This window comes from Athene cunicularia (assembly GCF_003259725.1).
Source record: "Athene cunicularia isolate RWA chromosome 5 unlocalized genomic scaffold, athCun1 chr5_part2, whole genome shotgun sequence".
Lineage (NCBI taxonomy): Eukaryota > Metazoa > Chordata > Aves > Strigiformes > Strigidae > Athene > Athene cunicularia.
Window position 1 is genome coordinate 1,877,518 of NW_020799102.1, and position 14,356 is coordinate 1,891,873.

Genomic DNA, 14,356 nt, shown 5'->3' on the forward strand with positions numbered 1-14,356 from the left:
AGGGGGGTGTGGGGGGGGTGAGGCGAGCTCCGGTTGTGGGCCCTGTCAGCCGCTACCCACGGCAGGGCCGGGGCCGAAACGGGGCAGCTGCCCGCCCCGCACACGCGCGGATGAGGAAACACGCGTGGGATTGTGTGTGTGTGTGTGTGTGTGTTGTTCCACGACTGTGGTACAGAAAGTGTCAGAAAGTGCAGTTTGCTGCGTTTTCCTTTTTCCTTCTCTAAGTTTTTTTTTTTTTTTTAAACTATTAATATTTTTTTTTTCCTGCTGGAGAAAATGTTCTTAAAATAACCACCGCTGAGGTATTGATGCCTGTAACGTGGATGCTTCCTTCTGCCCCTTTCGGCCCCAGCGTACGCCTAGGGGATCACGCTGACCTCAAAGTGAAAAATGTTAAAAGCAATAAAACTGGCAGCTCATCCAGCTGGTTCTCTTTTAGTCCGTGGGTTTCGTCACCCCTTCGCCGTGTTTCACAACTGGGAGGTGGCAGTGCCACTCGATTGAATGCTGCCCGTTGGCACTGTAGTCATGCCACTGGCATCTGCGAATGAAAACACAGCCTTGGCATGTTTTGTGTTCTTCAGGTGACCGAGACAACTTGCTGTGCTCACTGCGAAGTTGTGCTAATGTAGCAGTGTCTCAGGAGAGTGCTTTAATATGTGGGCACACGCACACCCTTGTATGGATGCGGAGAGTTCTTGCTGATCATTTCTCTGTTTAAAATCCCTCGCACACGTAGCTGCGTTTGTGCTAATCAGTGTGTTACATATATATAGTCGTATTGGTAAAAATCTAAAGCATGGAAGAGGCTAAAATGTATTTGTGTCACTTTTTCTACTCCCATGACTTCCTGGACACAAGTATTTTAACAGCTAATAAAAGCTTAAATATATCCAAGAGAAGTTGTCTTAGGCAAGTGTAAAATATGTGTAATTCCCAAGTTGAGACCCGTATTTCCCAGGCTGGTGTGTGTGTTTCCATATGTTTTCTTCCAAGTGTGTCTCGCCTCATTGCTAGTGGCTGTGCCTGGTGTTCCTTCTTGGGAGGAAAAACAAAAGAGCTTATTTTGAAGTTGCATTGTACGTACATTTAACTTCAGGTTAAGTCTCTAGTTGACTAGCAAAAGATGTGTGGCAAAAATGAAAAAAAAACATATATGACTTACTCGGTTTTGCTCTATTTTCTTCTTTACAAATTTATTTATTAATAGAGGCTTAAATTATTAAGGATTGTAGAAGCTGACTTCTATGGGATGTTTGCCAGCCTAAGAACTTCAGATTTGTTTTAAAGCTTTCAGGGAATGTGAACAATATGTTGTATATGTTATTGAAAGTATTGGTGGAGGACTATGTCCAGAGCTTACATAAACGTTTCCTTAAGGTATAAGTTTGAAATCTGTTGTAAGATGTGAGTTTGATGGTATTGTTGTTTTGGTTTGGGTTTTTTAACTTTGTTTTTGTTTTAATTTCAGGGAAAGCTCAGGCAGAAGGTGGATCAGCTAGGACATCACTTCTTATTTTAGTGTCCATCTTCTTATCAGCTGCTTTCCTTATGTTCCTGGTATATAAAAATTTCCCTCAACTTAGTGAGTAAGTATGTCAGGAAAGAGAAATTAATTTGCTTTTCATTCAGTATCAAATTGTAGAGGAGCCTACAGGGGGTTAAGCAATTTTTAAACTGAGTTATAGACATAACATTTTTTTTTTTTTTAACATTGATTTTATAATCTAGAGTGTCAGGATACAAAGTTTAATGCTGAAATGCTAACCGGTAGGACCTATGCGAACAGTTGTACTTGACCTAGGGTTTCTGTTGGATAGTTGAGATACTGTGTTTTGACAAGTTACCCCCAGTCACATGAGCAGTGGTAACTCGCTATGTTCTTAACCTTCTTCAGTTGAGAGTTAAAACATGCTTGGTTAGGGGTAGGTTTATTTTAAAATTCCTTGTGCGCTGGAATAGCTGCAGGCTGTCATCCAAGGGGACATCCTTTTTCATAATGAAGCTTCACGTTCTCTTTTTCTCCTTTTTGTTGCATCTTGTATTTGTGTTGGGAAGGTAGATAGTTTCACAAGATGGAAGCCTGCTTCTCTGACAATTTTCTTTTTTTCTTTTAGTATTTAATTTTCTGTCTGATTAACTTGCTCAACAAGTTCAGTTTGCAACAGTCCAATCACTAAATCTGATACAGAGGAAGAAAGGACACTCAACTGGGCTGCCCAGGGTTGCACCAGGTTAAGGTGTGACATGAGATTCTGCTCTTAAAGCTTTGTTTGTTTGTGAGGTAAAGCTCTGCTGCTCTTGCTGCACTTGGAATGTTATGACCCTAGCCTTGAGGCAGTTACAGTTGTTTTTGGCTGAAATGTTGACTACTGTTCAGTTGCCAAGGTTTGGTCTGAGTAATTATTTTTTGATCAGTACTTGGTAAGAAGAAAAACGTAATCCTAGAAGTGAAGCAGGTTATTGTAATGAATAAAAAAAAGTATGGTTTGCAAATATCAAAACCTGAGGATTTTCTAGTACAAAACAGTTTGCCTGTAAATTCTAAGTGTTCACCTGAGAATATTATCACAATGATACTTGTGTGGTTTGTTTGCTAAGGTTGCAGTTTAGTGATGTATCTAATTACCTATATGTTCAGTAAACAATTTTATTATACTGTTTAATTGTATTTAACACCATTCCTGCTTTTTTTTTTTTTCCAGGGAAGAAAGAGAATGTATAAAAGTTCCTAGAGATATGGATGATGCAAAGGCCTTGGGAAAAGTCCTGTCCAAATATAAGGACACATTTTATGTTCAAGTATTAGTGGCTTATTTTGCTACGTATGTTTTGTATCCTTTTTTTTGGATATAAAAGGCAGTTTTGATATAGTGATATTTCTCTGAAAAATCAATGAAAAATACAAACTTATAAATGCTTGATCATAGGTGAAGAGTCTAACCTACCTAGACGTGTTTATAAATAGACACAAATATTCAGAAATCTTTGAACTTAAAAAGATTTCTTAAGTGTTTCAGTATGCTTTTTGGACTGTAAGGAAGGGCTGAGTAGAAGGAAATTGGTGCATGCATGTACAGTTGTAAATGGTGTTGGGTATTTGCATGTGGCCTGACCTTGACTGTGTCTGTTGTGGACAAGATTTTGAGCTTTGATACTAGACTTGGTCTCGTTTTGTTGCCAGTTAGAAATTACTGTTGATTCTAAAGGAAAACTGAGACTACTGCACCGTTCTTCCTTGAGACATTCAGAAGTGCCACGTGTGAGTAATTTACTGAATATTTTACACCATTTCTCAGGGAAAGCATTTTGAATCTTCTTTCATCACTGCAGTGCCAACATTAAAAAACCAAATCTCTTCTTTCCTTTGAGAGCACTAAATTTTTGAAGTGCTTTCTGCCTAGGGAGACACAAAGGCTACCTGTGTTCTGTGTTAACTTTTTTCTGAGTGCTGAATATATTAATTAATCATTAAACACACTCTTAACTGGAACACTTAACTAAAGGTTAATAACTTTTAAAAGCTGTACAAGAGGTCTGTTTCATAGTTTTAATGCAGGAGGCTTTTGTAACAGAGAAAAATCAGTGCTGAATGTGCAATTAGTAATTATCCTCTAGCCTTGTTCTTTTTAAGTGAAATTCACAATAGATTTATGAAGAAAATTAAAATGTTAGACTTCATATATTAACAGGAAGTAGAACAGAAATTGGTTGTTTATTGAAATTACTGTAGCAGCTGATGTGACATTTACTGTCTCAGTAGCAGACTGTGATCAGTGACAAGCATGTTGGTTATCTCAGAACCTTGACACTTGCTTAGAAGAAGCTGTGTTGGTTGTAATGGACTTAATATTAAGAAAGATTACTTGGCTTTTTGATACTTGAGAAAGTTCAACTCAGATAAAAGTGTGCAAATCTTTTTTGCTCTGTAAGATTTCTGTGCAAAGTGGGCAGTATGTCATAGTCTGAAGTATCCCCTGCACACGTTAAGCTCAACAGCCTGTTTGTGTATGCTGCAGAAACTTAATTTTTGCCTTTTCAAAAAGTTCAGACTGAAATTGGTGATCATATATCCTAGTTATCAAGTGATTGTAGCATGCCTATTTGTAAAGAAGTAGTAATTGCCTTCATAAATGTTAGTCTTTCATGAAACTCATAGTAGTTATGGGCTTGGACAGTTCTGTGAGCTTTTTTAGAGAGAATATCTGAAATCTGCATCTCTAGTCAACAGTGTAAAAATCAGAAGTATGTGTTTCTTGTAATGTCACAATAAATCCCCAGTCAACTGTTGCACAGGTGAAGAGAAAAATGTGGTACAGCTTCTATTATTTAGTTACTTTTTATATGTGTAATAATGAATCTACCCCTTGGTTTTCTGTGCTTGGGCTTCTTGTGCAACTCTAAACGTATATTGAAGCAAAAATCTTTAGAGGCTATGCCTATTTATATTTATGCTTTTTCAAATTGTAATATGTATCTTGACTGCTTATAAAATTTAGAATTGGGTAGCTTTTTAATTTTTTTTTCTTAACTAAGGTGCATTCAGCTTGCAAACATTTGCTATTCCCGGGTCTATATTTCTCAGTATCCTGTCAGGGTTTCTTTATCCCTTTCCGCTGGCCTTATTTCTTGTTTGTCTGGTAAGTATGGAAAATAGTTTGTGAGGGCATATATTTCTGTCTATTTGGAATACAACAAAGCATTTGAACAGCTTCCTGTTGAAATGATCAGAGGCTGAGTGAAATAGGGGTATACTTTAGTTTCTGAGGAATGAATGAATTCTCATTCAGTTCTGTTGTGAGAATGGCATTACCCACAAAGTTCGCTGTAGCGTTGGGTGATGATCCAAAAGTCTGAACTGTTTCTCCAATTTTCTTAATAATGGAGGCATCTGAGTGTGATTCAGCCAGAGTCTCCTTTATATTTGTCTAGCATCCACCAGAACTTGATTGTAATTTCAGAACACAATTACTGCATTTTTATTATTGCACTGCAAAACACATCCGTTTTTAAATGGCTTAAATAACCAGGGTGCTTAAATTAAGATATGAAATGTATGTTACTGACAAGCTTCAGAACATGTCATGTACAAAACATAGTCCTAATGAGCCTTAGTATGTAAGAACGAGATAATTGAGTACGTATGGAGAATCAAGTTGATGAATTTTCAAGTTTGAATCTTTTCAGTGCCATTGTGCCCCTTATCTGTAAATCTTTCACTGTTCAAAATCTTAAAATAAAACTGCAGAAGCACTCTATATTAAACTGATAAGTAATCAACATTGTCCATTTTGAATGTTAAGATTGATCTAAATGTCTTGGAAATAAAGGAACTCTCTTGGGTCAACAACATTCTTAGTGGGTGTGTATATACTGCTGAAGGAGAGCCCTTCAGCCTCAGTGGAGGGTCGCATAGAAGCAGGGTCTGTCTAGCCAGTGTAGTTAGTGTTTCTGCTCATTTGGTTTTTTGTTTGTTTTTTTTCAGTGCTCAGGACTTGGAGCTTCATTCTGCTATATGCTTTCGTATCTAGTGGGACGTCCTGTTGTATACAGATACTTAACAGAAAAAGCAGTAAAATGGTCAGAACAGGTAAAGCCTCTAGATATCATAGGCTGGTTTGGGTTGGAAGGGACCTTAAAAGATCATCTAGTTCCACCCCCCTGCCATGGGCAGGGACACCTTCCACTAGCCCAGGTTGCCCAAAGTCCCGTCCAACCTGGCCTTGAACCCTTCCAGGGAAGGGGCAGCCACAGCTTCTCTGGGCAACCTGTGCCAGGGCCTCACCACCCTCACAGGGAAGAATTTCTTCCTTAGATCTCATCTAAATCTACTCACTATCAGTTTAAAACCATTATCCCTTGTCCTGTCCCTATACTCCCTGATAAAGGGTCCCTCCCCATCTTTCCTGTAGCCCCCCTTAAGTACTGAAAGACCACTAGAAGGTCTTTCCAGAGCCTTCTCTTCTCCAGCTGAACCCCCCCAGCTCTCTCAGCCTGTCCTCACAGGGGAGGGGCTCCAGCCCCTGATCACCTTTGTGGTGATCACCTTGAGCAGGTCTGTGTCCTTATATTGGGGATCCCAGAGCTGGACACAGCACTGGAGGTGGGGTCTCATGAGTGTGGAGTAGAAGGGAGAGAATGCTGTTTTTACCTCCCTCAACCTTCTGGCCACACTTCTCTTGATGCAGCCCAGGATATGGTTGGCTTTCTGGGCTGCAAGTACATGTTACTGGCTCATGGTCAGTTTTCCATCCACTAGTACCTTCTGCAGGGCAGCTCTCAATTCAGAGATGCTGAAGTTTATGAAAATGTGTAGTGGAACAGCATGGAAAACTAGGGGGTTTTGTGCTCATGTATCTAGTTACACAGAAAGGATTCTTACTCTTTTCTGACACTATGTAGTTACTTTCTCTGTGTGAAACAGTGGAAAATATTCCTGGTTTTATGGTATTTCCTGTGAGGAAGATGTTTTTACCTAGGAAGAGTTTGCAACTGATAACCCCCCCTGGTTTAGCTAATGTCAGTAGGAAACCTCTCCAGTTTCAATTTAAAGTAATAGCTTTCTAAGCATCAGAACAAATGAAAGCTGGGTTTGTGTTTTTTATAGGGGAAGAAAACCCTTAGCTATATGTATGATTGCAAAACCTTTATTTGAAGATGTTATTGTGGTTGAAGAATTTAGAAGCTTTCTCTTACAGTATCTGGTAACATTAGTTTCAGCAAGTGTTAATCATCAGATGAAGTTAAAGATTTTGCAATACAAAATCATAGTGTGATTAGTATTTGACTTCATGTCTCTGATGCTCTGAAACATGTTCAAACGGGTATATTTTTTTTTTTTTGCAAGTGTGAAGTACAGCTAACTATTGTACTCTGTTAAGACTGAATCACATACGAATATTTGAAACTTGTTCCTCATTAGGTAAGATGTGAAGATGTCCTGCACAACTGCCCTTATTAAATAATATACTAGTATTTTGACTCTTGACCCAAGTAAACAGTATCTCGGTAGAATCTTGAGGCTATTCTGAGTGGCAATGGTTACTATTTCCATTAGTAGAACTGGATATGTGATATAAATGATGTAATTGTATCTCACTATTTCCAGGTTAATTGGACTATATCATGCTTGCATTTTGAGGACTAAGACATTTTATATACAGTATTAACGTTTAAATATTTGTCTTTCCCTAAGATTAAAAAAACTCCCACAATGGTATAACTGAACAATATCAGAGCTACTGACTTTAGTGTTGCAGTTAAAGCTAAAGTTGGGAGGGGAAAAAACAGGGTTGTGACTGGGGTGGCTTGCTGTGTGTGATTTCAGATGAAATTGTAATCAGATGGTGTTTGGTTTCATCTGGGGTCAGATGACCATGTTTAGGCTTAGGCTTAGTGAAGGTCTGCCAGGATAGGCCAGAAGTGGTGGATGCTTTATTATCCTTATAACTTGGCTTGAGGTTACAGTTCTTGTTTGAAAGGGCTGATGTGCTAAAGCCAGGCTGGAAGGAGAAGAGACTTTGATGTAGTACTAGTGTAAGGAGCTGGGCTAGACTGGAGAAAATAATTAAGACTGTAAATAAAGTTGGGGCTATTGTGATTGCCCCTGGGTAAATGTTAATGCTGAGTATTCTAGCACGTGGGTAGATAGGTTTTGCAACTGTGCTGGCAGCAGCCACCTGATGAACTTCAGAGCAATGACCTGGGTAAGTTTCCAAGTAAGAAATACAGCTGTGTGTCAGGTTTGATCATGAGTTAGGACAGAACAAACTTCATTGCTAGTTCCTGCAAAAGCTTTAGGGTCAGGATGACAAGCTGGCAGTGAGACAGACAGAGGTTGCTGCTCTAAAATTAGGGTTAGGCCTGCTGCTGTTCCAAATTACTGTTTAATCTGTTTAAGTTGTCTGATTCAGACACATCATCACCATGCTCTACTACAGACTGGTATTTCCAGACTAACTTCAGTGTGGTTTAACAGGTGATTCATTGATGACTCTTCCTTGAGTCAGTCATTGTTTAACTGATTTTTGTTTGCAACTTGTGAATTTCTACAAAATATACACACAACCACCCCCCCACACACACACTCCCCTAACAAATCTCTAGGAGTAAAATCACTGTGTATTTTCATGTCAGGGTTTTTTTACTGATATTTTTTCATTTTGTTTTGGCAGGTTGAACGACACAGAGAACACCTCATTAACTACATAATATTTTTGAGAATAACACCTTTCCTTCCCAATTGGTTTATCAATATAACATCCCCTGTCATTAATGTACCATTGAAAGTATTTTTCATTGGCACTTTTTTAGGTAAGTGTTCTGCATAGTGAACTGCAGTTTGGGGGTGGCCAGAAGAAGGGGTATTTACGTTCTTCTGTGTGTGCGATGTTCAGCGGAGATCACCACCTACTGGGCAGCCGAAAGGCTACACAAGAATATCGGGTTTGTACTTTTTGGTGTGTGGAGTTGACACCATCGAAAGATTTTTAGTAGTCAGGACTGCTCTGATGGACTGGATCAGAGGTGATGGGCTCCAGGCTAATTACTTGCTTAAGGAAACATACATTGTCTGAACACTTCATTAGTAACTTTTTGTTCCACTCCATGACTATAATATTTCTGTGAAATTCTGTAAGCTTCTATTTTGAGCTCAACATAATTGTGTGAGGATATAGGTGACTTTATCTGAAGGATTGCTTCTTCTCTTCCCACTCCATTTTGTTCATCATAATATATCTTCCTAATAACGAATTAATAATTTAATTAATCTAGTGCTAAATGCTTTAGTTTTTTAATTGGCATATTTCTGCAAATATTTTTTTAATCTGGTTAGGAAACAGTCTGTATTTTTCCATTATGAATTTGAATAAAACCTATTTGTAGAGAGACAACTTGAAATCTGCAGAGTCTAAAGAGCAGAGATTATTTTCTTAGTCTTCTGTGTTTGAGTTGGTGTTAAAAATATTAAAAATGGCATAAAACCCAATCCTTTTGATAAGGGTTTTTTGTATTTGAATTTTGTATTTACACCGCTCTTTTAATAAGAAAAGAGTATAAGGCAACAAAGTCTGAAATTTTTGGTGTTAAAAGTTGGATGACAATTTTATTATTTGTTTTTCTTTCCATTTTTCACCCTAACAAGCTGTTTTTTCTTCCTTTGCTCTTCTACCTTCTAATTACCTGCTCCAGGTGTGGCACCACCATCTTTTGTAGCCATTAAGGCAGGAACGACGCTGTACCAACTTACAACAGCAGGGGAAGCTGTTTCCTGGAACTCTGTTTTTGTTCTCATGATTCTAGCCATCCTCTCCATCCTACCAGCTGTCTTCCAGAAGAAACTGAAACAGAAGTTTGAATAAGAATCAGACTGGACCAGAATTTCCCATACTTCATCTCAGGATCAGCACTTCTGATATTTGTATATTTGCTTTTCTATTGGATCTTAAGCAGTTAAAGGGGAGGCCTGTAATTGATAATAATGTCTTTAAATGAGCACATGGCCTAAAATTGAAGGAACTGTGTTCAGAAATGTACTGCATATAGTTTTGTAACCAAAACACCAGTGTTTTACTTTGAGAGGGTGTGTGTGTGGTCTTCAGGATGAGGGAAGTGAAAACACAGATGTAACATTTTGCTCTGATTACGTGCAGAGCAAGAATCGTCATGTAGACAAACTACAGCTAACGCTTTCTAAAACTTGCAGAAAAACCCCTTAATTATTCAGTTCCATTTTGTAACATTATCTATAGGCTTGCATGTGATCTGGTCTTGAATACATTTCTCCTCAACAATATTTCTCTTTTTTTGCCTTTGGGAGTTCCAAAATAATAGCATAATATAATAACGGTGCTCACTTAGAAAGAAAAGGGTTTTGCAGTACTTTAACTACAATGATATTCTCATCCTGATTGTTTACTTCTATTTATTAGTGCTGTGTGGATTTAAATACTTGAACCTACATCTGCTTTACTAACTGGATTAACAAAGGCAGAGTGTCACATCATTCCCTCTTGTCCTCAGTAGTTTTATTCTGGGAGAGGATATAGGAAGGGAGAGAGCAGGTTAGACTTTTTATCATGGCTGGCTGATGATTCTGAAGTTCTAATTTTGATTTTTTTAAATGTTGATAATTTTGCCAGTATTTCACTTGTATAGATTTATCCTGCCAATTTAAGAAAATGGTCATGTGACTATATAAAACTTTCAGTTCTCAAGTGATTTGAAAACGTTTAAGCAGTGTAATCTTAGCATTTCTCAAGCAATATGTAAAGAGTATGAAATTTTCCATTGCAGCTCAATTAGCTAGAAGAAATGTCAGGTACACAGATTGGTGCAGTTCTTATTGGAGAGCTGATTCCAAATAATCTTCAAAGCATTATGCAACAGAAGGGTCTTGTGTCGGTGTATATAAAATTGAAAAGATGATTCTGTTGTCTTAAGTCAGTAGCTGGCAGTAGGCAATCAGCTCAGCTATGATTTGCCTTTAGGTATAAGCACATACATTCACTCAACAAGGTATATGATACCTCCTCTTGTATGCTTTGTAACTGTTGTAGTTTGTTGTATTGTCAGTGAAATCCCATAAAATGAGGCCCTGGTCATCAAGGAACTGGGGTGCCCATTTAAGTTTTATCCTACTGAAAGCAGTGCTGCTTACAAATGCTTTAAGTTGGTGCCCCTGAAGTATCTTGCTGATATGGGAGTTGACACATTAGCATGTGCTCCAACTGAAGGGTTTATTTGTCTGTATCCTCATCTTAACTCATCGTATGATAGATCATTGAGATGTAACAGAACAGTTCCATAAATTTGATAATGTGAAAGGTACTGGTACCTTTAAAGGGTTTTGGTTTTTTTTCTAACATAATGTTAAGTGACTCCTTCATTTCATCACAGTATTACATGTAAATAGATAGTAAATATTGTTGATACACTATTTGTCTTTTATTTAAATCCAGTCTGCACAGTAAGTGGTATTTTTTTTTACATTGGTAAAGGAATTCATATCACTTCTGTTTGCAAGTTTATTGTATGATCATTTAGCTTCAGCAATTGTTTTGTTGCTTAGAATTTACTCTAAAAGTGTGCTTTATTGGCATTTAAGACTGAAGAGTGATTATTTTTATTGCTGCAGTTCTAATTTCAGAGGTCATCTACCCAGGGGCTTTATTCCGTAGTAAACTTGTGTGAATTTAGCTGTTGTGAGCAAGCATCCCCTGGATTGTTGAGTGTGAAGTTGCTGTAGATTTACAGCCTACTCTTTCTGCATAGTTGATTTTTCATGCAGATGAATTCTCAGAATAAATTACCTACTACTTATTGTCATTTTCTCAAAATTTGTCTCAATTTCTGGTCAATAACAGATGCTGTTGTAAAATCCCTTTTATGCCATATAAAACCAATGTTTTGGTGGAAACTTGACACTAAAGAAGGAACTGAACTATGTTTCAATTTAATGTGAATCATGCTATCACTTGACATTTTCACTGAGTTATATTTCAATGTGTAAATGGGATCAGGTTGTGTTACTGAAAAACCTGTTGTGTTTCAGCCATCCACGGGGTTCCCATCTGAGTGGCTAAAAGCCTTAAGACCTTGAAAAGATTGAAAATAAGGTTCTTCCCTTTTGTAAAACCTTAACTTTTTTTTAACCTGTCTCTTCTGTGTTTTATCTTCAGCTGCCAGTGGTCTCAGGCAGTTTCCTACCCCATGGACTATTTCTGAGGGTTGTGAAAAAGGCAAAAAACCACTGTACTGTGGAACACTGTACTAGCCTACTCTTTCCTTTAGGGAATCCAGCAAGTGATCCAAGACATAGCCATAACGTTTTGACAGGAAAACAGTGGCTTCCATGAAACAAACCAGGAAATTGGGAAGATGTAGCTTTGATTTTAATTGCAAGGAATTCTGAACTGTTAGGTGACTTGTCTTTTGGAATTTTTTGCGATATCTGCATGACATCCTTACTAAATGTCTCTTGCCATTTGATAATAAAGCTGTTGTATAAAACACGAAAAACATCGTATTTTGGAGTACAATGAAGCATGCTGAACTTCCCACTAAGCTTGATTTTTTTATTAACCTGTTTAAAAGGGATGAGTTAAATGGTATTTTTAATGACGGATTAAAAATTAAACTGAGCTGATTACATCTGTAGATGAGATTCATTCTGTTTCTACCTTTATGTCAGGACATAAATGTAAACATTACTTCCTTTTCTGCCTGAAATTAATTTCTCACATACAATAGTAATTTTGAAAAGTTTCTGTATTTTGCACTGGAAGGCAATTGGATCTGACTTGTTTAATCTTAAACAGAACCATTTGCATAATTTGCTCTGGCTTTTTTTTCCCCATGAATTCCTGGTGGAAGGCTCATGTGCTCAAGTTATTACAGCATAATTCACGTTCCTTATGTCCAGTTCATGGAATTCTTTTATTGCCTTGTATAGAAAACTAATGCTGAAAGCTTGCTGAAAGTTTAATACTAAGGAGGTAAAAGTTAAAAGATTAGAAGTCTTTAAGATGTTAGTGAGCTATGCTATTATGCAGAGTCAAAACATAGTTTTTATTATTAGGTAACTGAAGACTTTTCTGCGTGGTTCCTGAGAGTATTCATCATGTATAGTTTCTGTGATAACCTAGTTTTATAATAGTAACTAAAATGCAGTGTGGATTGCTCTGCTTTGCATTAGAACTGAGGTATGCTGCCTGCCTCATACCATGCAGTTTACTCTGGATTCAGCTGAATAACCAGCAGAATTGGCTCAACCAGGTAGCTGATCAAGGACTGAAACGCCCAGCAGCTACTGCAGGTACATTTTTACAAATGTAAGGACTAACTGAAATAGAAGCCTTTGTGAGAGCTGTTGCTGCAGGAATGAAATTCATACTTCTTGTGTTTTGCACTAGAAATATATTTAAAAGGAACAAAACAGGAAATGCACTTTTTGTTTCTTAGTCACATATTTTTTTTTTTTCATTCATTCTTGTAAGTACTAACAGGGGAGTAATAACTCTGGGAATTGTGAGAGCTAAAGCACTGAGAATCATACCTACTAGTCATATTCCTTTATTCAAAATTAAGTTCAGCATAGTGAACAAATTCTGTTCCCGGAGTGTTGTGTGAATGCCCACCCATTCCTTAACACCTGCTACAGAGCCACTGCCAGAAAGGGCAAGTCAAACTCCCTCAAATACATAATGAACTATTTTTTGTCATGTGGGACAGTCTTTTTTGCAAGATTATGAAAGGGGGATTACCCCTCTGCTGAAGTCTGGAAAGAATACAGGTCAAATTATAGAACGCTTTCCTTCTGTCATAAATAGCATGAGGTTTGTGAACCATATATTTTAGTATGACAGTGTTAAGAGGGAAATGAAATTTTGATAAGAGAGCAGGATCCAGAAGCTTTTCAAGTTTCCCTCAGAGAAAAGTCAGTCATTCTGATTATGACCAATCAGTGTCTTGCAATGACACATGTTTCTATCTAACTTTCAGCTGGTGGCTTTATAGCTGCAGGTTACCCAAACTGAAAGACGTGATGGCCTTTTAATAACGACAATTAATATAAATAAGAGCATAATATGTTTACTAACATACTGTAACTCCCTGTTCTTAATAATATTCCACCTAGAGTAATAATTCGTGTTTCATTGTTTTGTAGTACACAAGGAAGACTCTGGGTCTGGATTATGAGAGCTAATCAATGACTGGTGTATAACTATGTGAGAGGCCTCAGAAAAGCTCCTTCCTGTAGACAATCTTCAAAAGACAGAGAATTCTGCTTCTGCACTCCTCTAGGACTTCAATGATATCTTCATAGCCTTAAAAGGTTAGTAGACAGAAGGTTAGCAGGCTCTGGAGAGGAGTGGGAGTGCCACAGCGTGGGAAATGGCTTTTAAATTTCCGCATCGGAATCAGCTCTAACATTACGGTCATAACTCCTGATTTTTTCTTTCATAACCTAGCCCTTGAGCAGCTGTATCCAATAATCTGGAATTTGCAGTGTTTACTGTACTTGAAAGAACACCATGCCATGAAAAAGTGTTTTGAGCAGATCACTAAATCATTCTTATGTTTGACTATTCTGTGTTAAAATGATTCCTCACAAGTAATATCCCCAGGGTGGGGGTTGGAAGGGCAGAGCCCAGCTGGCCTCCAGCCTCCAGTCAGGGAGCAGGGGAGGCCGGGAGCAGCATCAGCCAAGAGTTTGGGTCATTGAGCAAGTCTGTAGTGATGAGACAGGTCTGAGGTCAAGCCAGAAATGCAAATCAGCAACACAAGGTCAGGGTCGGGCCCAATAAGGGTAACCAGGTTCTGACACAGCCCAGCAGCCTGACTTAAATAGACC

The 14,356-nt window shown here is 38.0% G+C and overlaps 1 protein-coding gene across 1 annotated transcript; it reads left to right on the top strand.

Annotated features, from left to right (window-relative positions):
- The first annotated feature begins 1,251 nt into the window (after positions 1-1,251).
- TMEM41B (transmembrane protein 41B) lies at positions 1,252-11,339 on the top strand. Its single transcript, XM_026850467.1, has 6 exons — positions 1,252-1,589; positions 2,706-2,834; positions 4,547-4,640; positions 5,486-5,590; positions 8,175-8,313; positions 9,193-11,339. Exons 1-6 carry the CDS (start codon positions 1,417-1,419, stop codon positions 9,360-9,362), a joined length of 810 nt encoding a protein of 269 aa, XP_026706268.1. The 5' UTR covers positions 1,252-1,416; the 3' UTR covers positions 9,363-11,339.
- The last annotated feature ends 3,017 nt before the right edge of the window (positions 11,340-14,356 follow it).

Coding starts and splice junctions, on each gene's coding strand:
- TMEM41B (XM_026850467.1), top strand. CDS start 1,417: ATGGTATTGTTGTTTTGGTTTGGGTTTTTTAACTTTGTTTTTGTTTTA. Junction 2,835..4,546: donor TATTTTGCTACGTATGTTTT/GTATCCTTTTTT, acceptor AGGTGCATTCAG/CTTGCAAACATTTGCTATTC. Junction 5,591..8,174: donor CAGTAAAATGGTCAGAACAG/GTAAAGCCTCTA, acceptor TTGTTTTGGCAG/GTTGAACGACACAGAGAACA.